Source organism: Rhodnius prolixus, unplaced genomic scaffold (assembly GCF_049639745.1).
Source record: "Rhodnius prolixus isolate KJV_2025 unplaced genomic scaffold, Rpr scaffold_10, whole genome shotgun sequence".
Classification (NCBI taxonomy): domain Eukaryota; kingdom Metazoa; phylum Arthropoda; class Insecta; order Hemiptera; family Reduviidae; genus Rhodnius; species Rhodnius prolixus.
Window position 1 is genome coordinate 16,262,315 of NW_027411615.1, and position 26,337 is coordinate 16,288,651.

General features: G+C 30.3%; 4 protein-coding genes, 1 long non-coding RNA gene and 1 other non-coding gene across 8 annotated transcripts in view; 2 read left to right on the forward strand and 4 right to left on the reverse strand.

Moving 5' to 3' along the window:
- LOC141456915 (death-associated protein kinase 1-like) overlaps window positions 1-9,324 on the reverse strand; it is a 40,551-nt gene extending 31,227 nt beyond the window's left edge. Inside the window, exons 1-6 of one of the 3 annotated variants that reach the window (XM_074133312.1) lie at window positions 9,129-9,324; window positions 8,604-8,750; window positions 7,936-8,148; window positions 5,752-5,890; window positions 5,464-5,666; window positions 1,050-1,202 (exon numbers count right to left, since the gene is read on the reverse strand). In XM_074133312.1, coding sequence (XP_073989413.1) covers window positions 1,050-1,202; window positions 5,464-5,666; window positions 5,752-5,890; window positions 7,936-8,148; window positions 8,604-8,662 — 767 coding nt within the window. In that variant the 5' untranslated portion in view covers window positions 8,663-8,750; window positions 9,129-9,324. Of the gene's footprint in view, window positions 1-1,049; window positions 1,203-5,463; window positions 5,667-5,751; window positions 5,891-7,935; window positions 8,149-8,603; window positions 8,751-8,835 lie in introns of all 3 variants that reach the window. The other 2 variants (XM_074133313.1, XM_074133311.1) reach the window with 2 other exon arrangements.
- Window positions 9,325-10,129: 805 nt separating this feature from the next.
- Window positions 10,130-11,860, reverse strand: LOC141456924 (uncharacterized). Its single transcript, XM_074133336.1, has one exon. The coding sequence runs from the start codon at window positions 11,671-11,673 to the stop codon at window positions 10,237-10,239; it is 1,437 nt and encodes a 478-aa protein (XP_073989437.1). The 5' UTR covers window positions 11,674-11,860; the 3' UTR covers window positions 10,130-10,236.
- A 28-nt stretch (window positions 11,861-11,888) lies between these two features.
- ND-B16.6 (NADH dehydrogenase (ubiquinone) B16.6 subunit) lies at window positions 11,889-12,682 on the forward strand. Its single transcript, XM_074133347.1, has 3 exons — window positions 11,889-12,084; window positions 12,192-12,342; window positions 12,415-12,682. The coding sequence occupies exons 1-3, from the start codon at window positions 11,991-11,993 to the stop codon at window positions 12,620-12,622; spliced, it is 453 nt and encodes a 150-aa protein (XP_073989448.1). The 5' UTR covers window positions 11,889-11,990; the 3' UTR covers window positions 12,623-12,682.
- A 328-nt stretch (window positions 12,683-13,010) lies between these two features.
- Window positions 13,011-17,156, forward strand: LOC141456937 (uncharacterized). Its single transcript, XR_012460126.1, has 2 exons — window positions 13,011-13,210; window positions 16,296-17,156. It is a non-coding gene; the product is annotated as an uncharacterized lncRNA (long non-coding RNA).
- On the reverse strand, window positions 14,693-26,274 carry LOC141456920 (cGMP-dependent 3',5'-cyclic phosphodiesterase-like). Its single transcript, XM_074133327.1, has 15 exons — window positions 26,036-26,274; window positions 25,807-25,945; window positions 23,816-23,932; window positions 22,905-23,164; window positions 21,648-21,757; window positions 20,053-20,198; window positions 19,128-19,279; window positions 18,146-18,371; window positions 17,865-18,046; window positions 17,244-17,372; window positions 17,030-17,165; window positions 16,649-16,766; window positions 15,943-16,115; window positions 15,476-15,621; window positions 14,693-14,979 (listed from the first exon to the last, which is right to left on the reverse strand). Coding segments are annotated over exons 1-15 (2,238 nt in total). The 5' UTR covers window positions 26,038-26,274; the 3' UTR covers window positions 14,693-14,777.
- On the reverse strand, window positions 24,724-24,843 carry LOC141457382 (U5 spliceosomal RNA). Its single transcript, XR_012460366.1, has one exon. It is a non-coding gene; the product is annotated as a U5 spliceosomal RNA (small nuclear RNA).
- Window positions 26,275-26,337: the final 63 nt, after the last annotated feature.

Below are 26,337 nucleotides of genomic sequence, written 5' to 3' on the forward strand. Positions count from 1 at the left end.
TTTTCAAAATATTTATTTTAAGTCTATTTTTCCCCCTTTAAGCTATAATAAACCATCTGGATGACTTACTGACCAACTTCTTATAATCTAATCTAAACATTATGTTACAGAGAAACTGATTTTCTAACTTGATTTACTTCAATTACCATTAATGATAGGCATTTCTATTGACCCCTCCAAAGTGTTTATACATTAAACAAAAAGTTATAAAGCATATATGTCTATACTATTGTTTTCTATTTATAATTGAGGAAAAAAAGAACCTCACTGAATGAATTCTTGTTTGTAACTGGATAATTTTATAAATAAATTTTTAATCAATAATTGTTTTATCTCTTATCGTCATGTAACTTATAGGAATTTATACAAACATGATGAAATGTTTTTTTTTCTTGTTTTTTATAAATATAAAATTATTTTATGACAAAAATTCAAAATTAATTCATCTTTTTGCAAACAAATAATACAGCTTACCGATTCATATTTCGCATAAACTTTTTTCCTAAATCAATTGTAGTAAAATTGAAATCTTAGAACAAAGCATGTATTACCACTTTGTAACTTCAACGACATCAGCACAATTAGATCAGACATACCCCGAATTTTCCGATAAGATTAAAGATAACATTAAAAACAGATCAGTTACGATTGTAATGTGAACAATACGAAAGATCAATCCTTATCTTGGTTATTCAACAACTGAACACCTTAATATTTATTCCCACAAATACGCACTAAACATTATTATAAATAAACATTACAATATCTTAATGCCTGGATTGAACACTTTAGTTATCACACGGAAGTCTTAAAAAAATAAACAGCCAAATTTAATGCAATGTTTTTCATATAAATAATTATAAAATAAAAATATTTAAAAAAATCCAACAATATGAAATAAATTTATATCAAAAAGCGCTAGTCAAGACTTAACATATACTGAACACATTTCTCAACCAACCGTTATAATACTCCGAATCGTTCATGCAAAGCTTAAAGAAAGTAAAAAAAAAATGTTAATGACACCTGATTAAATTAATATAACTTACTTTGGATCTTTCTGTAGTAATCTAGTAATGAAATCTTTGGCTAAATCAGAAACATTTTCAAAATAACTATTATCAAATTTATATGATGCACTGGATACATTTGCATAAGTTTCTTGCACTGTATCACCTAAAAAAGGTGACGCTCCACTTAATCTGTAAAAAAAAAAAAATCACATTATTAATAAATAATATATTATTTATTCTTATACTTTTTTTTATAATAATCAATTGTCAAATTCAATTTAATCACTCTCTTAATCCATTCATTTTTAATTCTTTTGGTAGGAGTCCAGCGCAGGTAATAAATTTTAATGATATATAATGTATAAAAATTATATTTCTCTTCAGAAGGGGTATATATCTACCATTCACAGGTTACTAGATAACAATGCTTACGGTTTCCTTGAAACATCGGATTTTTACACAATGCTGACTCAAATTAGGTATACTTTAATTGAAGTAATTTTTTGAGGGAAACATCCCTCAAGCAAACCCTCCCTAAAATCAATTTCATGAAACGGTTAAAACGAAAAACTTAAGATCTCCATAGTTAAGGAGGCAAAATCGAAAGATACAATGAAAACATTCCAGAGATGCGTTCTTCCGGTGCGTAATCCAAAAAAAAATACACTTCGGTCTAGCAACTTTTTCCGAATCGGAAATTAAGTAACATATTTTAATTGTCGTGATCGACCCAAACATGGCCTTTAAAAATATTTCCTCTTTTTTTTTTTGTAGGATTCTCTTGTGGCTCCCATGCATGGTTCCCAAAACTTGTACTTGCTGCTCTACAGACGTTGTTAATGTTTTGTTGATGAACTCATAATGCTTCCTCCAAGGTTGAAGGCAGATTTGTTTGCACCACTTTTTTAGCAGTCTATGTGCCTCCTCAGCAAAATTCTGACCAACAATGATGTTCTCAGAGTATGGGATTTGAGGAATTCCTACTACTAAAATTGCTGCTAGCTAATCTATCGGTATGGAAACTGAAATGGCAGATAAATTTGCGGTCATTCATTTAAGGGTAGGTACTTTTATGATATGGTTTCGAGAGTCGTAGGTTGAGTTCCTTTTTTTAATTATTATTAGATTGCACTGAGATATTTTATGTTTTTTTCTTTACGCAAGAAACGTTTCGGCTTTACTGAACTCATATTCTGTCAACACCCATACAATGCTAGTCTTTTCAAATGGAAAAATTATTCAACTTATGTATGTCTTGTTCGCCATTGATTCCTGACTCTACTCTCAGTGACTGTAGATTAAACCGAAATAGTCTATCCCTTGCACTAAACTAACTTAATTGTGCCAGCTGCCCGCTACATGAATCAGGATATCCAACAAAATTGACAATATCGATAATAAGTCTTAACTCGAGTCCAGCAGCTGACCCTTAGATTTTTTCTTCCTAGGAGCTTCTTACAGCTCACTGTCCGGTGATGGACAGTGTTGTCTGTAACGAGAGAACACTGTCCGGAGGCCGGCAGTGCACTGGAAAAAGCTCCGGGCGCTAATAACCTCAGCTGTTGATGCGCCAAAAAAAAAAAAAAAAAAAAAAAAAAAAAAAAAAAAAAAAAAGTCAAACATTTTTGTGATACATGACCTAACCAGGTTTTTTAATACCAAAACATATTGTTCGATATATATCTATTTTTCGATAAATATACAAAATACATTTTTAAGTTAAATGTTTATTTTTAATAATAGTTCATTGCTTTCAATGATTATGTTTCTTTCTACTGTACAATATTCTACTTCCTACTGAGATGAATATATAAAGTTATAGATTACTAGATTTATAGACTGTACGTTTAAAAAATAAATGTTAAAACAAATTTTAAATAATAAAACATTTTAATAAAACAAATTGGTTGTTAAAACCATTTTAATAAAACAAATTGGTTGACGTTGGCAGGGTTATACGAAAAGCTTGCTATGATTTTTCGTTTTTGAATTATTGCGACTACACACATTAACATAGAGACAGAATAACACACACATACAACCCAATTTGTAAAAACCACTTTTTGAGGGGGGGGGGCCTCCAAACAAATATTTCTGGCAAAAACTGAAAATCTAAAATCAGCCCGATCCCAATAATTCTTCTTATGAGAGATAAAAAAAAAAGGAAAACTAAAGTATTAATAACAAAACAGAATCTAAAAGAGTAAAAAGTCTGTATCATGAAGCGTGATGTCTGTTACTCATCTGTTTTCACTAGGTCTTAATTTTTTAATACTCTCCATTAAATCCCGAACTCTTAATTATTATTTTTTTCTGTAACTAACAAAAAAAACATACAATCTTGGGAAGCTTTCACTTTATGGACTATTAACCTTGTTACATATTCACTCTCTAAATCAACAACCAAAGACCGACTGGGAGACTCGGAACTTAATTCTGCAATTATTTTCAACTAAATAAAAACATTAAATTAAAAACACCCTGATACAATTTTCAAGGAAAATTCAATCAAAAAAAAGTAATCTGCATGTATGTAGTAATCTAAATATTAAGTTGGACAAAATTGTCGGAACTCAATTCAAGAAAATCTCTAAAAAATGAGAAAACGATTCAGTAAAGAAATTGTGGAATTTCAAAATTCTAATTGGAAGCCAACGTTTTTGAAATATTTTGTTCACGTACACTTTTTTTAAACACCAGTTATTCGAATTCAGAATATTTCAAAGAGGATATTCCTGGTAAAAATTTATTTTCAAACATTTATTTAAATACGATCGCAATACTTTTCTTGGCAAGAAAAAATGTATTTGGCTAGCTGTCGTAAAGAAAAAAATCAATATCATTATTACACTGTACTATCATTTATTTTTCTTGAAATATCATGTTTATAGATAATTGTATTTTCAAAAAATGACTTTAAATGTAAAGTACTTCCTACTATTGCAATAAAGTACAAAGAAAAGTATAAGTTAAAATTTTAGGGAGCGTCAATTTCATTGCTAAATATTTTCTCATGAATAAAATATATGAAAGAATTCTACAAGTGGAGACTGTATTTCTAGATATCTTATGTATGCGTAGTTTAAGAGCAACAAGTATAAGAAATTTATTTAGTCAAAGGAAATAACTTAATAATATGACCAAATTATTCAGGGACTTCCAAATGATTTCTCAAAGTACACTAAAGTGCAGTGGACCATTTGAAGGGATTTTTTTTTTTTTTGTGATTATTAGCATTTATCTTCAACCATAGAATGGAGTTTTTAAAGATTCATATCGAAGATAATCAATATTATTAGTACTGTTATAGAAATATTCCAGAATCTCTATGTTTGGAATATTTAAAGTATTAAGATTGAATACTTTAAATTAATGCTTAAATGTTGGCCGCCAGCTTAGAGAAGAATCAAGAGACTTGATATTTATTTCGCATAAAGGAGTTTTTAATTTGGAAAAAATTATCAACTGGACTTATAAGCGCACCACAGGCATTGCAAAAAATAAAGTATAAATTAGTATTTTTGTAAAGATTTGAAGGATCGATAAGTTAGTTAGATAAGCTAAATTATGCAGTATTTATATTTGAGTTAAAGATGATAAAGTTTTTTGGGAAAAAATTATAGAAAAACTTGAAATCTGTAGAAGTTTGAAGTTAAATAAGAAGAATGCCAATTTAGTTTAAAGACATTAAAATTTTAGGCTGTGTTGAGTATGAAAGTAGGGCACAAGCAAATTAAAACAAAAAAAAAATCTACTGAAACTATTTTTTGGTACTTGCAGCTTTTGCCATCAAGTATAAAAATGAATTTTTTGCATGAAACCCTAATCTTAAAAGGAATTTGCCAAAAGTTCTTATTAGCAAAACATTAAGACTTGCTTATTATGAGGTGCATCAAGGCGTAGTCACCATCAAAATTATTAAGAACTAAATATTCGTTTGCAACACATGATGTCTAAGATGATCTTAGTAGGATAAGCAATTCTGGTATACCTGTGTCTCTATTGATACGAGATTAGTCTTTAGTAAGTACTAAATTTCCAAACGAAGTATAGAGTAAAATGGTAATAGTCATCGTATGCCCGATAGCAATCACTATTGTGGTTGGGTAGACCGTGAAGATCATTTTATTGATTATGTCCTTCGAAGCACGAATGTTGTTTATACTAAAAGGCATCGGAGATTGATTCTTCAGATTGGTTTAGAGAACTTTACTTCCACAGATTAATCTATCAAACACTAAACTGGCTGACTGTTTAAGGGTATAAGAGTGGTGCTTTTGATGTTAACAATAAAAATAGTAAAATGAAGTTAATGAAAACACTAGTTTTAATGAAAACATACATACTAATGTATGTTTTGTGCATAAATATATCTGTTTAAACATTTCTAAATACAAAAAATGCTTAACTTCTTAACTTAAATAAGTATTAGAACAAAAATTAAGCTCACAAAATATAAGCGATGACTCCAACTGCCCACATATCGGTGGCTAACGTTAGCCTTTCAAAATTTACTACTTCTGGAGCAATAAACTCTGGCGTACCAAACATTGCTTTAACTTCCGCTACTGAATCCAAACGATGTGACAGTCCGAAATCAATAACCTTAATCGTAGGCATTTCACAATTTTCAACTAATAACACATTTTCTGGCTGCAATATTGAAAAATTTCTTAAATAAATAAAAATTAAATTGCAAGAAATACAACGAAAATAATTAATGTTTAACTCTTAATACCTTCAAGTCAAGGTGGGCTATATTTTGTGAATGCATATGCGCTACAGCTTCTATAATCTGTCTAATTATATGTACACTTTGTTCTTCTGTCAAGTGCTTATGTTGTGACACAAATTCATATAACTCTCCTCCTGTAACTCTGAAAATGTGCAAAATTTGTATTATTTTGCTGGTGGAATAGTTAAAAAAAAAAGAAGACTACAAGTTTTTGTCATGAAAGACAAAACGTTAATCAAATAGAATAATCTTGAAATGGAATGTAGTAAGTACAAATGATAATCAATAACACTGAACTATCTTTTTTAACTGTAAAATATCAGAAAGATTTCAGGGATGACATCATATGTTATATGGTGATTCAATCAGGTTGAATGGTACTGATTTAGAAGATAATTATCTACTATGAAGCCACTTCTAGAGAAGCAGGGTGCTTTCATCAATTATGATAACATACTAGATAAAATTGTAGAAAATGAGATCAACAAATATGTCACATATTTATGCGAAATATGATCCCTCTGGAAAGCGTTGAAACTACACAGTATGAAAAGCGCCAAAAGAAAAAAGAAGCATAACTTGGAAGAGCACTACCGAAAAGATTTAAGCAAGCTGGTCGGCAGCCAAGAATTAAGCTAAATAACAGAATTTTGGTTCTCCCTTTGGTAAACCTTATACCATCTGGGTAAAACAGGAGTTGAATAAGACAATCCCAGACCAACGGCAGTAAGAGAAATTAATTTTAAGAGAGCAAAAAAGCAGGAATAGTATTTTATTAATGATATATTTAGATAATTAAATAGTTTAATCTTAATGATATATTTAAAAATTAGCAAATGGATGTAAATGAAACTTGGTAGTATTCACAAACAAAATATTAATGAAATTCCTCAAATTGTCTATTAATTAACAAATCTAAACAAAGTAGTCGCATTGCAGCCTAAAATCACTGCTGTCACTAGAAAAAGAAAACCTCTGCAAGAACCTACTCCTCTATAGGCTGAGAATGCCTCTTAAAAATTCACTGCGCACCAAAAATAGCATGTTTTTATTGGTTCCCAACAGATTAAGAAATCTTTACCAGCAAATTTTGAGACACCAACAATAAATTATAGCGTGTTTACTGCCCAGCAGTAAAGAAGTAAATATGTTTACTGACAAATCCCAAAAAGTTGTTCAGTAGTTGGAAGTAAATTCCATTTCAGTTTGGTACAATAGACTAAATTGACAAAAAAGACGAGGTTATCCGATGACCTAACAAACGGTAACACATTTACATTATGGTTCGGGTGGATTCCAACTTAATTGGAACGACTAAATAAAATTTACTCAAAGATGGCCCAATGTCATCCAGCTTTGATCAAATTTTTTTCAAACAAGAAAATAACTGCAAAAAAGTTATTTAAGAATTATTAAACTTAAAGTTCTTTTACTCAATTTTATAATCCAGACTTTGCAGCAGCCCTTCAGCAATTTTTCAATGACCATTTATTCTGGTCAATGCTTTCTTTCAATGCAAGAAATAATTTAATTCATTCCCCTAAGCTGAAATTGAAATGGGAGCTATTAGATTTGAATCCCAATAAAAGTATGTCTTTGAGAAAGATCCAACAACTGGCAACAGAGTCGTCTTCCAACAAACAATAAGCTACAATCTGATCATATAAAAAAGTAAATAAAAGTCATCAAAGTATTACTTTGATTTATTATATATAAAGTAATGGCAATTTCATATAATCTATTATTTTCATAGTTTTCGTCTATTGTATTGCTAAATTGTAAAGGTCAAAGAAAAATTTGATACACATGACCGGTATTTTTAAATCTTAAGTATTACTGAAAGATGGCTGGGTCCGCAATGCTGGTAATGCGTTGACTTTATTCATTCTTATTGGGTTTGTTTTTTTTATTACTATTATCATTTGGGGCGGGTAAAGGTCTAGTAGTCAAGAGCGTGGCTTTGTAAGTGGGAGATGCCCATTTCAAATCCCGCGTATGACTAATTTTTATTTGATAGAACAAATTGTTAATAGTAAAGTATGAGCTTCCACCCCCGTCCACGACTCCTAATTGGTAGTTGGCGTTAAGCCTCGTCTGAAAAAATAGGCGATTACTTTCTGACCACTTTCAAATATGTGTGCAACGTCGAATAAAATCACCGCTATTTTACTAGTTCAATATACTTACAACTCCAAAAGAAGAACAACTGATTGGCCTGTGTCATAAACATCATGAAATTTAATAATTCCAGGATGTTCCATTCGAGATAATGTTTCAATCTCCCTTTCAATATCTTCAATAGGTACTCCTCGGCACACTCTCTTTTTTCTGATGAATTTTCCAGCAAAGGCATTACCTGTTATTTTGTTCACACAACGTTTGACAACTGCAAAATGACCTCTGAAATGAAATGAAATCTTAAAAAACGGAGAAATAAAGAACAACAAATAAAATTAACTACAGTCCAAAGCCAATAATTAAAGCCACTAGAATCGTGGGTATAGGCACAAATATCTTGTTATACTTGATCAAATTGGTGGGTTTATTACTACATAAATAATTGCACACTGTTTGACTTGATTAAAAATACTGAAAGCATAAAAGCACTTAATCTTGCTATTCTGTATGAATATAGATTAGTATTTCAAAAAACAGCAAATGTTCTACTTTCTAAAAGTTTCTTTTATCAAGTTGAGTTGAAAAAATTTCTCACCCTTAACAAAAATTAACCACTTGGTAATACGAAAGATAAATGCCTAATGCCTAATCAAAACAGTAAAAAATTGTTTATTTGATTGGTTTGAAAAGTAACCCTCAGTTAACAACCAAATTTTGATAAATATAAATTAACTTACTTTCCAATTTCTTCACAGATTTCAAAAGAAGAATCAAAAGGGTCCTTCTTGAAATTCATTATTCAAGAAGAAATAATTCTGTGTTACGACGTAAAACATAAATGTAAAATTGTTTACATCTTTTATCCTTTCCAAAATCCAAATAACCTGTCAACAAAGTGGGAGATTGGTTGCTAAAGGTATAACGGTACAGAAAGTTAACATGACACTTGTCTACTAAGTAATTACAGACTTCAATGTTCTTTAGTTACTTATAAGAAACGCATAAATTAAACATTAAAAAAAAATCATTAATGGGCGTTTTTGTGAACTTTCTTTCATAAAGATTAAGCGGGAAGTTTGAAAAATGTTTTCTGAATGTAACAAGAATAGGTACATTGTGTATATGAAAAAATGAAAAATGAACACAAAGGAAACTGAATACTTGCAAAAATTTCTGTCACACACATTTAACGTAATAACCTATGTTCTAATAAACTTCATCTCAACACAATTTTATGAAAATAATCTTTAAAAAGTAACTACTTTCAATTGATAAAACACAATGATTGTTGAACGTCATCTTCGGCAACAGACTTCTTTTTATGCAAAAACCCTACCTAACATGCTTACACTTAACGTTAATGTTTTTAAGGTACTGTTTGGGTCAATAACAATTTGATTGCAGAAGTTCAAAATAAATTTGCTTTACATCTAATACCGTAAGTTTGCCTTATCGATACGTGACATGTCTTTCGACTAAAAGTTCGGAGGACGCCCCGAGTTGCGTTCAAGTCAAGCGGTAACTCTTGCGATTTAAATTATGACAGTCGTCATGTGCAATAATAATAGTAAGTAAATCTACTCCTTTTATCGGATTTAACTACTAATATCAAAAATAGCAGACCTTGAAAAAGGAAGGGTGGACTTGTCTTTCGTTTACCACCTCCCAAATTGGGCCTGGCATTTTTTTTATGCCACAATATTTGATAGTGTATTTTATAGGCGTTTGACCGTTCCTTTTCAGTGACTTATTTTTAGTCTCAATAATTAGGGATCAACTAAAGAAACCCTAATCAACCGCTGAGGTTGGCCCTACATTGCAGGAATGGTGGAGAGTCGTCATTGTTCGCCAAAAAGTAGGTGAAACGTTTTAGAAAGCCACCGAAACAAACTGCAAATTAGTAAAATCCATAGACATGGCAAGCTGGTTTAAAAGATGGAGGCTGTGACTAAATCCTTATTTTTACAACAGTAAAAATTCCGATCAGAAATAAATAAATCCACCTTTGAAAGAACAGTAACCAGACAATTCTCCGGAAAATTCTTCACTTCAAGCTTTCAATTAAAAATTGTACTGCATTTTACTATACAGGGGAAAACTTCACTGAAGATTGGACTAAATTTTCTCGATGACAAGACATTTAAAGATATGAACTTTACTTCTTAGCGAGCTGACCACAATTTTTGAACGAAAATGATTTAATTAATACTTTTAAGTACAATAGATTTTAATCTAAATGAGCTAATGATATTAAATCGGGCAAACATAAGGGAATGACTTGGGAATGACTTATCAATAAATTTACAATTTATGAACGTCAAAAATTAAATATACTCTTTACTTTACATAATTACAAAGTTAAAATACATTTTACCAAAATCGAAATAAATACAATTCATTGCTTTCGGTTTCCAAAGCAACTTTTGAACAATTGTAATTCGTCCAAATTACATGTCGGCAAAAGGAAATTTCGTTAATGGTGTGCAATTTAGTACCTGTAGTAATGTCCCACACACCAAACTCAAGTGCTCCTCTAATTAGCATTAATTCCGCTCTGATCAACATTAAACTTATTATGCGAAAATTAGTAAACAATTCATAAACCGTCTTTAATGTCTTAATATTAAACACTCTCACCATGTCTAAACATGAAGAATTCCCACAAATTAAAAGAAAAGAAGAAGCAAACTGTAAAGTCATTAGATTTAAATAATATTTACTAAAGAACATCTTGTAAACTAGTACACCATCCGTACAACTCCATAGAGAAATATTATGACCAGTTGTGTCTGATGTTAACAAATAAGGACTTCTAACAAGCACAAGAGGAAGATTATAATCAAAACGTATAAACAGATTAGTATAAGTAAATGTTTTTAAATTTAAACAATAAATTCTACTACAATTCCTTTCATTTTGTATAACTGTTATAAATAAAAATACTTTTGAGTTATGCAAAGTGAAATGAATGTCAGTTACACTTTCATTCACTCTGGGAAGTATCTGTTCCCTGCATTTAATACCAACAGATAGATCCCATATATGCAACCGAGCATTGTTTAAATCACCCTCCTGAATCACGCCAACAAAGTATTTACCATCATGGTCGCAACAAACTGTTATATCACAGGGATATAGACCAACGGTAGATTCATACCACTCAGTAAGATCTGATGAGGTTGGTATGTTAAGCGATTCCTCATTAGTCTTATTAAACAGAAATCTATACTTCAGATCAAAGTCATTATTCTCTGACCTCGTGAATACTTGCAACAATGTACATTGCACAAGAACAATCTTATCATTACATAATTTAAAGAAACTGGCTAGCATATTGTTTAATGAGTATGGAACAGTTTGTTTTACAATATAATCATCTTCAACATTCATAGATGTGAAAAATCGCCTTTCGTTATTCGGCACTATTATCATGTTTCCTTCACTTTCCAAAATTTCACCAACATTTATTTTTGTAACTTTTTCAGAAACATAACGCCCTCTTCTCCAGTTCTTTGAAATATGTACCTCTTGCATAAATCTTATTCTCCAAATACAAATATCTGATAGTCTGTTACAGTCATTTTCTGGTACAACAAAAGATGGTTCGACATAGTTGCGATTGGTGATAAGTGCACTATTGTTCATCTGAATATCAAATTTTTTTAAACATAAATGATTCCAAACCCTATTATTATTTACAGCATTTCTCCAGCCAATCCCTACTAAACAGCAAGACAAAATTTCTGATATGTTTAAATACAAGGCGACTTCTTCAAAAATTTCTTGAGGTAATAAACTTAAGTCCATTATGTACGGATTTAAATATCATTGAATAATGTCCCAAAGTGAATTTATGTCATAAGGAGCATAATTACAAAGTACTGCTAAAACAATTATACTGAATGTTTTAGGGGTTTTATCACAGATGAATCACTTAATTCATTAGAGAGGCCTGTCAAGTAATAATTACAATTGTACTTCGACTACTATAATATAAATGAAACCTTCCTCACTTGATATGCAACCTCTCCAAACGGTACAGCTGTAAATGAGAGGTTGCAATCTAGGTTGAAAATGGGTAGTTTTTTTCATTAGTTATATTTTTGTACTCGCATTTGTCAATAATGGCAACCGCTACGAAAAAGCAGGATATGCCTCCTACTGGAGGTTTTAAACCATTAAATTATTCAAGAGTTCCAGCTAAAACCATTATTGGAGGTATAATATTAATTATTCTATTAGAAACAAATGCTTCACATCATTTAATTATTGCTTGAATGATAATGCATAACTTCGTTAGAGTGAGATCATTTTGGTTCTTCCAGGAAAGACTCTCATCTTAGGTCATTTCCTTGTCACTGCAGGAAGTTTATATTTATATACATTAAGTTATAAGAAAGTTCAAATAGAGGATATAGAGAGAAGAAGTTCCATGTTTGCGATTAAGCCTCTGCTGCAAGCTGAAAGAGATAGAGAGTAAGAAATTTATTATTTGATTGAATTGCCTACCTGATAAAGAATGAAATTAATTTATTCATTTTTTTTAAGGTATTTGAAGCAGTTGAGACGAAACAGAGATGAAGAAGCTGATTTGATGAAAAATGTAGACGGCTGGGTTGTTGGCACGTACAAAGGGGAACCAGTTTATAAGACCTTGCCTCCAGACACTCTTGTAAAACCATCTCTGAATGAATTTTATGTCCACAGCTCTTACAAAAATTTCAGTGATTATTTCGATATTACTTTATGGGATTAGTGATAATAATAATAAAACTCTGTTAGTATAATTGTTGTGAAATATACATTAATTATTAAATTCTTTGCATTGCTTGTTAATCATTAATGATGTCTTTTAAAGTCATGAAAAACTTTACGCATTAATGAAAACTGCAGATTCTTGGTTAGCATGAATAATTTTTTATTCATGCATTAGTTGAAAATTGTTGCAACTGCCTGATAAACAATTCTTGTAAAGAAATTTGGAAAACGCTCAAAAAAAAATATAATGCAGCCTATTGTATTGTACAAGTTAGCTGTTGCTAAGTTATATGAAAAAAAAATGTGTCAGTCATCATTAGGGACTTGAAAATCGACGAACTTGTACAATTTTCAGATGAATGTTGAGAAGATGGTGAATGTGATCTTCTAAAGCCATGTATTTATTTAATAATTCCTTCAAGCAAGTTGGTAACAGTTCGCAAATCAGTTGTACAATATCTGTAAGGCGGATAGCGGGGAGGAAAACTAATTTTTTATTTTATTTTTTTGAAAAGTCCCGAAGGAAATCTGCTTGCCCTTGAGGATTGTCAGGGATGGTAGTAGAGGCTGTACGAAAAGAATTAAGGTAATAAGTGTTTTTAGTATTTTTCCTTGGCTAGCTGTTCAGGTCGGAATGGAGAGAGAGGTTTTATGAAGATCCCAACACCAACTATGGTGGCAGTCTCTTAGATTAGAGTTACTATCGGTTTGTTTGTTTAGTTGAGCTACATTGTACTATAACATAGTTCAAAACTAGTTTTGATTATAAATTTGTACGGTAGTTTCTTTGGCCCCAAAATAATTTAAATCAGTTAAGAAATTCCAATTAGTCTATAAAGAGGTTTTCGAGTTTTGTCATGGTTTTTCTTGTTAGCTGTTTATAATAAAACAGCCCAAGTAATGCGCCTGGAAAGTGAAAGAATGAGGATTGTTATTGAAGAAGGCAGATGGATAGCTACAACCGGGATGGGGTGGTGGCATGCTTGCAATTTTGGAGGATATTTTCTCAATTCTCCATTTTTTTTGTACATGTATACTAGGTATTTCTTAACTTGTAGGCAGTTTGCAACTGCATCTGCAAATGTACATGATAGTGTGGATGGGTATGTAGGATTGTCTGATGTAATAAACACTTACAGAACGGAGCCAAGTATACTCCTTTGCTGTACTTCTGCCCCACTAGAGAAAGTGAAGAGATGGCGCGCCACTACTTCATCTTTCGGAGAGATAAGAACGTAAGATGAGGGAAATAAAAGATTTCCTTTCCATTTATGAAACAATTTACACGCCAAATGCAATCATAACTGAGTAACATTTGAAAATGCTGCATTCAATGCAAAACGTTTTTTGCAGAATTTCAGTTGTTATGAAGTCGAATTCCGCTTCAAATAATTTTTTGAAAAGGAAAAGTCCTGCTTTTAATAATAGTCGTTGAGAAGCTGCCTGGAGAGAATTGCTTTATTCGACATTTAATCGTTGTATTTTTGTGTTCTCAGTTTTAGTTTTAGTTCTCGATTCAACAGTCTTAAGCTTCTATTATAAATCTGTCCAAATGTTTGCAACTGTGCTGCTGGATTTCTCGGATTCTTCTATTCTCTCTAAGGTAAAGTCGTAAGGCGCATTATATTATCTGCAGAATGAAATTTTACACTTGATTGGTTTACAGATGGATGTCTGCATCTAGAACTTCATCGGGCATTTTCAGAGGCAAGGGTAAATTAATTTTACTTTTAAACAGGTTCTGCCATAGCATCCACCACCAATATACTAGTCCGGTAATTAAAGTAGATTGGAGAGGAAGCAGCTTAGTATTGCAGTTAAAATTAGACGATTACGCTGTGATAAGAAGGGAGATTGGCAAGTGAATTAATGTCTGTATTTAGTGAGAAAGTCGGCGAAGTGATTGAGAAATCGAGAATGGCAGGAATATTGAACGGGAATTTAGATAGTACGTTAGTTAATCAGAAGATAGAGTTTAACTAGGTAAAGTACAGCTTTAGGGTTTGCTATGACAGAAATTGGGCCTAGCTTTCAAAAGAGTAGTGACTATTAACAAATACACCATCAGTTATTCAGCGGTCTTCCAAACTTTTTTAAGTACATTTAATGTTAAATTTAATAATCGGTACAAAAGTCACAATGTTTCTACGTAATTAAATTTTACGTCTATCTAGTTTTGGAGATGTAGTTTTCAGAGCTTCTGGAATGAGTTCTTCACTAATTTTCTTTTGCAATAAATCTTCAACTGATGTTTTTTCTGGCACCATGCTGTCACTTAAATTTTGGAATTTCGCTAGATTTTTTTCAACGTGCTTATACAACACACCATATTCTGGTATCATTTTCTGAAGATAACTAAGAAAAATACGTAAAATTAATTTGCATTATTTATAAACCATTTAAATATTAAAAGTTAATTACGACAACTTAATCTGAGAGATATATTTTTCAAAAAGTTTAAACAAAAATTATAAATTTAATTAGGTAATTAATCGTCCATTATCGCATCCGAAATCGAGGGTAACAGAAGGCGAAACTTGAAGTCAAAATTAATTAAAATATTCTTTAATACGACGATTGGCAATAAAAGCCAAATTCAGTCTCTAGTATCATTTATTGAGAGGCAAGAGGTACCAGACCTCACATCTTGAATTGTAATTTAAAAAGATTCTAAAATTTATTAATATTAATTCAAATACAATTTTTAATATTTGAAATGTTGATCATTCACTGAAGTCATGCACGCTGAAAATACAGAAGATTGGAAAAAGACCCTCATTTTTTATTTTAAGTGATTTACTTCTTTCACTTTTGCTACTATTAATAAATATGACAATGTCTTTCAACTCACTTGAAGGTAGGTATGCATACATCAGTCATAAATTGAACCTGAAGATGTGGAAATTTCTTTGAATTAGGAGAAACATTCTTTAAATTGAAAATATTGACTGCATAGTACAGATCTTTGAATCTATAAAATTCTTTATACTGTTGATCCTAAAATTAAAATACTTTCAGTGATTTACATTGGATAATGTACATTAGAATTAGATTCTGTGAAAGTAAAATAATGCCTATTTTTTCTGGTGGGCTTCATGTACAAAGGTAGCTTACTTTATTTAATATAATTTTTAATATTATAATAAAATCCAAGGCCTAGCAAGTCTCCAACCGCTTGGGTACCTTGGCGACTGTGTCGTAGAATAGAAGATATGAATGCCGTTCAGTTCAACCAGCTTTGCTGGGTGAACTTGCAAGTTACTTCCATAAAAAAAAAAAAACCTTTTAGAACCATACATACATGAAATAGTTACTTACAGCTGTAAATTTACAAAAAGCCCAAGATTTTGCATACGAACAAAGATCTCCAGCAACCATGAAAAGAGAAAATAAGTATATTTTATAATCTTCATTAGTTCTATCAAAATCCTGTCCCTCCATTATAGTTTTAAGTTCTGACATTTTTGTTATATGATCCCATAAATCTGTGGCTAAAAATGAAAATGAAAATTTTTCTTTCTTTTATATGTATGTGAGCCAAATTGATTCAATTTTGAACTTAGTTACATTCAATCGGAGCGGAGTAGTTGCGTTCATTATTTTGTTGTGTAATTAATTTAATGAATATTTGGAGTAAGTAAAGTAAAGTCATTGACTATTTTTTTTTTCAGGCGGACCTCTGAACTGGTCGTACAAGAATTTCTGGGAACTTTGTGCTACAGTCGGCCAATATTTTAGACAGTATGAGCTGCAATTGAGAAATAGAAATTACCTATCAGTGATTTAGCGCTATCTAAGAGTTAAAGCAGCTGGAATTTGCTTCCTAGACCTCTACGTCAGAATCAAGGGCACTAACCAATGAATTAATCTTTCTTTACTTATTATTATTATCTGTCTATTGGGTAGGTTTCAATCTTAATCTATTCAACGCTTCTCTGGCTTTAATGAAAAACTTAATGATGCTTTATTTCTCACCGACGGAATGGAGATATGATCTCGATTTTATAAAAACAAACATACTCACAAATAATCAATGTATTTATTAGAGCTATAAAATTTTTATAGTCAGTTGGACCCATTTCCTCAAGGATGTTTGTTTCTGGAATGCTAAACAATCTAATTGTTTGATTAGCACTGAATCGCTAAAAATTAAAAAAATAAACTTTATTAAAAAATGAATTCGCACTTTGCTAGTCAATTATTCAATTGGTTTATAAAGCGCCCACTATTATGCAATTGTTTTTTTGTTTTGTTTTGTTTTTTAACAAAAGCTTAAAGGATTAAAATAGAAAACCGGAACTTTTTCACCAGCTCGAGAGGGACAGTTCAACAAGAAAAACACTGTACTAATAATTAGTCGATAAAAAAAAATAAGGTATTAATTATAATTATTATTATTAAATACTTTTTCTACTGATCCTGGCGATGAATAAAGGCTAGCAATAACGGCTCCTCTTATTGGCTGATATCTTGATGTTGATCCTTTTAATTCCAAATCATGACAAAGAGCTGCAATAAGTATTGCAAAAGCTTCTAATGGTCTAAAAAAAATGTTATTACCATATTTTTGAAACTTGAAAAATAGAAGCTAAACTGTTTTCGCATATTTTAAAACTTACGTAAAAACCTTTTTCTCAATTAATTCAAACTTTGTAATCATCATGTAAAGATAATGAAAAACAGCAAAGGCGTGGTACCAATTATGAAAAGGCAAATCTGCATAGCCATTTCTAACTGTACACAAAAACCTAAAAGTATTAAACTTTATAAATAATGGTTCTGCAAATTGAATGGCAATTGAACTTGAAATTTGGGGTAGAACACCCTTGTCATTTTCTCTTACAGCATTCTGATTGTTGTGATAAGTTTTCTTAGAATTTTCAGCAAACCCAGGAATTTAACAATATATTTAACTTCCACTAACATTTTATAGGTAGTAAATATTACTACACAAATAGCATATTAAGGGAAGCCCGAAATATTCCGTTGAATTGATGTAAAAATAAAAATCCTCGCATAGTTGTATCCCATATAGCTGATGTTACAGTAAAAGTAAATATTTAGTAGAATACTAAACTTTTATGAAAATTGTAAAATTGTAAGTAAAATGGGAGAATTGCATAACTTGTCATTTAATTTTCTTAAGAATTAAACTAGCAAATTAAAGTTATTTGCTTCTTTTAATTAATGCTTTACCTTACAATAATTGGAAAAGAAAGTGTAAGTATTAATAACCTTACCATGTTATTGTTCTAAACGGAATATTATATTTGTCTAAGAAGTTACTTTCTTTTAACATTTTTATACAATAGCATTCAAGATGTTTTTCTGAGATCTGATGCGGAATGAAGTCAAAACTGTCATAGTCAATACTATGTTGATTGTCACATAAAATTACTTTTGAAATATCACACTTTTTACTCTATAATCAATGTTATCAAAACACAAAATATTATAAAAAAGAAACGATGCAATGATGGAAAAGAAAATTATGAATGCGAAAAGTCATAAAATTGATCACCATAAGGTTTCGAAGCAATAAAGTGTCGCCATTAAATTGGGCTGCTCTAGTATTTTCTAATCTTCTTAAAGTCAAACATTTTCCTAAAAAGTACCCACATACAATGCCAAATGGCACTGCATATTCTTCATCTAACTTTGTGAAAATAGGTGTTTGTATTTTATTTTGTAATTCAATCACTCCAAACAATTCACCACGATAGAACATTGGAAAACATAAAACGTTTCTGCAAAAATAAATACTTTTAGTAACATGGAAAAAATACACGATCTAACGCTATTAGCACTAATTTTTACTTTAAGAATATACTAGGTGTATTAGGTTTAACATGAAAAGTAAACTGCAGTAAATTAAAACTTTCCGGTAGGACAGTTGTATGAGGAAGGGTTGATCGTTAAAAAAAGCACAAAATAGCGCAACATTGAAAATAAGTAATTAGTGTTAACAAGAAATTTATACTAAAAGCTGACATAATAATACATATATATGATTTCTAAATCATTAGTAATCAACAGTTCGTTTAATGTGTCAATGTAGGTAAATTTGAATCTATACAATCTCTAAAATTTCTTTCTTGGAAACTCTAGAACTGGAGATATTAAAAGAAAATATGGGAGATCGTCTAGTTGCATTCAAATTACAAATACTACATACCGTTTTAGAATTTAAAGGTGAATTTCACCTTTGAAAAATATTCTGTAACTATTATAATGACATAATCTTAAGTGGCTGCCTTCAAATACTGATTTAAATTTTAGCTATTTTTTCATACAACCAAAAGAAGTGACATCTGTATACAAACGGTTATAATTGGATTGCAAAACTGAACTAGAGAATAAACTAGGGTCTAGTGAACTAGGGAATAAACAGATAATATGGTTTTTCCATTTTTTAAATTAAATTTGGAATTTCTTTAAGTATTAAATTACTGTCAGAAATAATAATATTTTTGACTGTAAAACTGCTTAAATTTACCCATTACCTCGGAACAAGTGCTGCAAGTCGATGTAACTGATTGTGTTGAAAGTCTGGATGAGGATTTTTATCAGTCTGAGCATAGCTAATGAATTTTTCAGATTTAGCAGCTTTACCTTGTATTCCTGATCCTAAAGGAATTGACAAGTCTTGTAAATTCTGCAAGAAGTGAGCGTGGTATAATTAATTTTAAAGTTTTAGTTAACTAATCTAATATAAAATAATTTGTTTTATTTATTAGTAGGTAGCTACTCTCTCTACAAAGAGATTCTTAAACTATTTTTTTATTTAACTTTTTTTTATCTTCTAACTTTTCGTTGTTGAAATATGTTTCTTTATTTGAAATATCTTTCTTTGTTGATTGTGTACACGTATATCTGAAACATTTTCCCAGAGAAATGTTAATATGACCCTCCTAAGTGCTTGTGCGTTTAAAGTCCTCTCATAAAGTATGTAGTGGTTCAGTTGTCTCCTTCCCAAAACGTCATTAGGAGGAAATATTACAATCGAGACAAATTCTCGATTCAAAGTTCTCACCGGAAATCATTTTTTCATGTGTTTATTATAAACATACATATATGTGTACAAAAAACTAACTAATTACTTTCACATGTAATAACAGCATTAAATAACGAAAGAATAAAGTGGAAGTGAATCTGAATTATAATTATTAATTAGTCATTAAGAAAGATCTTTTTAACTTGTAACCTTTTTTTAAAAATGTTTTGTTGACATCAAATTAATATACAAGGGTTGAGTCGACTGTGATAGATATATGGATTAGAAATAAAGGTAATCAAAACAATTTAAAAAAAAATCTTTTATATAAAATTAAAGAAAGAATTTAAAGCATTACTTGTTCGCTCAATAATATTTTGCAATATGTATTTTTTTAAATTAATAAATGTTTACTTGAGTTAATAAATAATTACCTCATATCCGAAATCAAAATAAAATCCACTCAACTCCACCTTTGTGACAAGTTTGCCATTATCTAAAATGAGTATATAACAGCGTTCAGTTTCGAAAAAATTGCACAGCTGCTTTTTTAATTCTTGGTTTAGTTCCTCTAAATTAGCTAAAAATAAGCAGAAGTGACACAATTTATAAGAAATGTTGAAGTTGCTTTTCCTTCAGTAATTTTAAGAAATGAAAACAAATTATCATCACATTTAAAATGTTTGCATGCATTAATTCTTCCAAAAATGTTGACTTAAATTAAATACCCTATAAAAGAGATGCTTTTGAACCCTTCTAAAATGGATTTGTGTGAAAATTATTTCGTATATTGAGCAAACTATGGTTTAGAGAAAAATTGAACCACTGTTTAAACAAAATATAAAAGATTTAATTCTGGAAATAATAAAGACAAACAAGAGCTTCCAGTTTTTACAAAAAAAAAAACAAATTTAATTAGAATGATAAAATCAATTTTTGGATAAATAGAGAACATATGTGCAAACGTTTCTTGCTCCGTATCTCCCGTCTTCAGTTACCAATGGAAGGAATTAATGAACACATCACTTCTGCGTGTTTTTAGTTCATATCAAATCTTTCCACTTATAAAGTAATGTCTGTTTTACGCCCAAACGATCGAGGACTAAGGCTGTTAGCTAACGTGCTTAACCATAAATTTTATAAAACATAAAACTATATAAACCCAATGCCAAGATCAGGAATCGCATCGAGTTCCATAATACATCTTAGCTTTGTGATCCTCGCCATCATTAACCCTCTCTACTAGGTTTGAATTTAAATTGCTCCCTGAGAAATAGGAAAGTTCTATTCAAGAAAAAAAAGAGTAAAATTTCATACATCATCAGTGTGAATGATTTTCACTTGAATGTTTTATATTAGCTGTTATGATTATATCAAGGTTTAAACTTGATCAGGTAAAACGCCTACTAAACAGGTGCAGTGTGCAAGAGTTACTAGGTATTATTTGTTGGTTGCTAGTTTAAGCATACTCGCAAAGGTCTCTGGAATATGCACTATTTCCTCCGAAAAGATTAATAAATGCAGCAATTCAAAATTTAAAGATAATTTTGCTAACGGAATATCGGAATGGAAGAATTAATTATCTTTCATTAAAATAATTTGTTGCAGTTATTTATAAAAGTCTGAGCTTAAACCACAGGTTATTTCAGTTACGATACATACATCTAGGTTATGGAATTTTTGTCTACCTCGATTTTAACAATATATTTGACCCTTCTTAATTTTACAAATGAGATTAAGGGCTTACATTATTTAAAAAATTGTTTATTAGCAAACTTTTGTTTAAAAAATTAACTATTTTGATGGAAACACTATCGTGTTTGGTGGAAAAGCAACAAAAATATTGTTGAGTCGTATTGAAGTAAGTATTGTTCTCTACAGAAAAATATACGGCGAAGACAGTTAAGCGAGTAAATGGATGTTGCACAAGCATTACATTTGCATGAATATTATTTCTATTTTAATGTTAATTAAATCGCACAAGTTAAGTTAATTTGCAATTATGTATTTTGTAATCAGCTTATGTTACCAGCTTCTTCTAGAAGTATAAAACATGCACTAAGAGCGCGTTTGGCAAATTCATGATGACGCCTTTCTTCTTCATAGGCAAAAGTATTTGAAATTAATCCTATTGTATAACTGTAAAGAAATAAAATTATTTTACATTAATTAAAGATCTGCAACAATTTAGTAACCATAAAAAACATGTTCAAATTAGAGTGGTCGAAGTGAATGGAGAACGTTTGTCTATGAGCTATTAATAAAAAAAGTAAGTAAAGTAAAGTAAAATTGCCTATTTTTTCAGGTGGGCTTTACGTCCAACTACCAATTAGGTGTCGTGGAAGGAGGCGAATAGCAAACATACTTTACTGTAAATTTCTTTTATTAACCACTAAATAAAATCCAAGGCCTAAAACAGAGAATCGAACCCAGTACCACAATACATATTAGCTTTACAGGTCTCGCCTATGAGCTAATAATAAATACCAAATTACTTGTCACATTCCTTCGCTCAACCATATTACTATTATTAAAAGTTATACAGACATCTAGTTCTTGCACTAACTTCTCGAATGTCCAAAATTTATACTGTTTGGTGAGTGTTTAATTTCCAAAAATGTATTTTTTATTAAAAAAAAAGTTGTATATTGAACTTAACTTTAAAAAGTCATAATAGAAAGGTAGTGAGCAATTCAGAATAATGAGTTTTTGACATTTTCATACTGATTTTGAATTTCAGTTGAATTTTCATTCTGTTTAATCGTTCTGCTCAATTAGAGAATTGCAATAATATTCTTAAGAAAGCAATTAACAATTTCATTTTGTTTTCAATTAGATGGTTCGTTTTTTTTTTGTTATTCGTTTTTATTTCTTTACTCTTTAGTGAGTTCAAACCAATTCTAAGGCATTAAATCAACACTATCCAACAAACGACCAGAGGCTTTTTTTTGGCATCATCTTTTTCGGACATGTACCTTAAAAATTGTAATTTGCCGACTATAGACATTCTATAATATTTTGCATAAAATTGCTTTTCTTACTGAGAAGGGAAATTCTTCGCTGATTGTAGATTGGAAATTGATAAAAAGTTATCATTGAGTTTTTATTAATACAGGCTTCGTTTAACGCATTTAAACATAGACAAGGATGTTTTAGCTGAAATCAACTGCTATGACTGAAAACCTAAAATAATCTTACTAGTAAAAATGTCCAACATCCATATTTTTTCAGTCACTTCGACCACTAGAAATAGGAAAAATAGGAAACAGGTAAATAGAGTACATACTTAAAAACCTCTTTTACAACTCCAAAGATCTTTTTGTGGTTAACAGGATCTGCATTAAAATTTGCTAAGCCCAGATGAAATGAAACTTTTCCAGTTAATGGATGAATTATTGGTATTATTGCACAATTTTTTAAATTGCTGAAATACGTTGTATTTAGAAAGTCAGTTAAAATATTTCTTAAATTTGGATCCATTTCATATTCACTCAAAATGTGTGGTGATTCACAATTCACAACAGTCATATAAAATGGATTAGTTTCCTAAAATTATAAAGTTCAAAATTACTATTGTACTACTATGATGTTAATGAGAAGAATTTTTATTTAAAGTGAGAAACATCTCTAATGAAAAGCCAACAAAATAAAAATTACTAATAGACATATAAACATATACAGTTGACCGATTTTTTTCTCTAAAACCTTATTGTATTTAAATCAAATATCTAATTTAAACTTTCTGCAATTTTTGGTTTTTCAGTTAAGTTATATGAATAAAAACACACGCATAATTTTATAAAACCACTTTTCCCGACTCATAGGACTTCAAAATGGATATTCCCAGTGAAAATTGAAAAACAAAAATCTTCCTATTTCATTACCCTCTCTTACTACAATACAGTAAAATAAATTATCCTTAACGGTTTGAGACAATTTTAATTGATTACAGAAATGTAGAAAGAACAAAACGAAATATCGTATACTTTGCCCTTCCATCTGACGCTTTTCAATCGAGAATTCATCTTTATTTAGTAAACAATGCGTATTATTTGAGTAAGACAGATTTAAATTATAGCCTCAACTGAATCGGAAGTTCGAATAGCATCAAATGCAATCATGCAAAATATATATTTAAAATAACACACAATGTAAATCTAATAAAAAAAATGTTTAGAATTAAAAATAAATAAGTACCTGAATTACAAAAGCAGGGCATATGATCTGCGTTCCTAAAATATCAATATACTTTTCAGGAACAGAATAGTTTGCACAAATAAAAAAACTAATTTTGACGTTTGTAACATTTTGAATCTGTAATAAGATTTGAAATTTTAAAATCATTTATACATTGTTCATTGAATTTAAAAAAAAAATACTGTAATTGCCATTAACACTGCATTGCCAATTCTGGAGTCAATTTGACTCCAAAAAAACAGGAATGGTCTCTGTTTCCCACATTTCATAGCTATCCCAAAATGCTCTTAGATATGCTATCCCCACTCTCTCACCATTGGATAGTCACGAGCTGAAGACCATGGAATTCTTAGTGTCTCTTTGCAGATTAGTTTGCTTGAATCATAAGAGTCATTTTGACTCCAGATTGGCATTACACGTAAATAATCGGAGCCTTTTCGACTCCTGATTGGCAATATAAGTAGATTTTCTGTTATTAACTTAGCCTCCAGATTATTGCCTAGATGCTTATTTGATAAATTTACATAACTTTAATAGAAAGTATCGAGGCACAAAAAATAGCCTCTATCTAGAATTGATTTTATGTCCGAATTGCTGCAAAACTTGCAACGAATTGGGTAATTTCCGATCCGTGTCAACAGCGCACAGTAATTGAAAAAATAGTGAATGTAATTAAAAAAAATGAAAAAGTTCCTGATCAGAAGGCAGTCAATCCGGATTCTAGAAAATACTGAAATTACTGCGATCCTAAGTTGAAGTTAATTCATTCTGCGTGAAATGTTAAAGCCGATTTGTGGACAAAAATTTGTTTTTTCGTTCTTAATTCCTATTCTTTCTCATCCTTTAATGCAAATTTCATTTTTAAAATTGAAATCAATATAAAAAAAGATAAAAATAAGTTATGGAGTCAATATGACTCCACATTGGCAATAACTGAAATGCTTCGTGACTCATGAAGTAGTCCCTCTCTAAGGAAAACTTTATTAAAAGGCAAAAGATTTATACGATTTGAAGAGAGACCAAAGTAGATTGCACAGAATTTGTTTTCATAGGCTATTTGTCTTTGGATGGTTCTGATAGCAATATTATTAAATATAATTATTGGGCCTCTCAGTTGAAAAATTATTTTATCAATTTAGGCTATGATTGGCTGTGGAATAGACAGGAAATAGAGCCATTAAAAAACTTTAAGAATAAACTACTGAGAGAAATCCAGGAGTACACATTTAATAATGATTTAGCGTGAGCGAACAATTCTACATATAGTGCGCTTTGAGAGTTACATGTACAAAGATTTTTTCTTTGTTCTTATCTATTTTATAATATTCCCTTAGAAGTTGTTAGAATAATCAGTCAGCTTAGAATTAGTTCAGATAAAATTTGTATGCGTATCGCGATTTTATAGTCGTGCTCTTTAATTCATAGGTCGCCTTGACCAGATGCCTTCCATTCTCACCTCTAATAAAAACAGACTCATAAAAAATTGGAAATATCTATCTATGAAGTGGCCTACAACAGCTTTAACCGCGAGAATGGTGGTTGATGGGAAGCAAAAATAGGTATTAAGGGTTTGTAAAAAAGGTTTATAAAACCCTTAATGTTAAGGGTTTATTATAAAAACAAGGGATTAAGGGTTAGGGAAAAAGGTGGAACTATGATCTCATGTTTTGGTGATTAGGCACTCAACTAGTGGTGCAACCTAAAAACGGCTTTAAAAAAATGTTTCTCTTCACTCAGTTTAGATCTAAACTTTCGTGGAAAACGTTTTGAATTAGTAAAAATGACTCTATTTATTTTTTTCATTAATTTAAGATCATTCAGGGAGAAAGCATGAATTCAATTCAATTTCTTTTTCCACCTGAGCTAGATAATTCATAGGAAAAATTGCTTTAAAAAAATATGAAAATAATTATTGTTTCTTACAAATAAAAAATAATACCATTAAACATTTAATTTAAAATAAATAAAACTGATAGAACTAAAATATTTACATATGCATTAATTTTTTTCTGTAAAGGTTGTATCCTTTGGTCCTGGAGTTCACATCGAAAATTCATAAATTCTTCAATGTCATTATACTCTAACTTTCTAAATTGTTCTCTCGGATGAAAATCATCGTTGATTAATGCCCTAGTTTGGATATATAAGCTCAATAGAAAAAGAACTAATCTCAAATGTTTCAGTATTACAAGAAAATATCAATTCTTTAGAATTACTTACATTCTATAATTAAACGTGCCAGCTTATGTTTAGAACAATCTCTGATATTTTTTGAACTTTCTGTTAATGGAGCTAGCAGAAAAAGATAAGAGAAAATGAGAAAACAACAGTGTAAAGTTGGTAGAATTTTGTTTTCATCTCATTAAATTCATATAAAAATAAACGGTTTTTACGAGAAATAAGAGATATAACATGTTATTCAATTCATACTAGATAGACACTAAAGATCATATGTACTTGGAGCTCGTATGATTAAATATTAATTTTTATTTATTACTATTTTACATATACATCTACGTATA

Bases quoted from the DNA above. Each gene is read 5' to 3' on its own strand.
- LOC141456924 (XM_074133336.1), bottom strand. From the start codon at position 11,673: ATGGACTTAAGTTTATTACCTCAAGAAATTTTTGAAGAAGTCGCCTTG.
- ND-B16.6 (XM_074133347.1), top strand. From the start codon at position 11,991: ATGGCAACCGCTACGAAAAAGCAGGATATGCCTCCTACTGGAGGTTTT. The intron at 12,085-12,191 runs GTATAATATTAA...TGGTTCTTCCAG, and splicing joins AGCTAAAACCATTATTGGAG to GAAAGACTCTCATCTTAGGT. The intron at 12,343-12,414 runs GTAAGAAATTTA...ATTTTTTTTAAG, and splicing joins CAAGCTGAAAGAGATAGAGA to GTATTTGAAGCAGTTGAGAC.
- LOC141456920 (XM_074133327.1), bottom strand. The intron at 21,758-22,904 runs GTATGTACTCTA...ATTTCTTTACAG, and splicing joins GTTGTAAAAGAGGTTTTTAA to TTATACAATAGGATTAATTT. The intron at 17,373-17,864 runs GTAAGGTTATTA...TAATACTTTTAG, and splicing joins CCGTTTAGAACAATAACATG to GTTTTTGTGTACAGTTAGAA.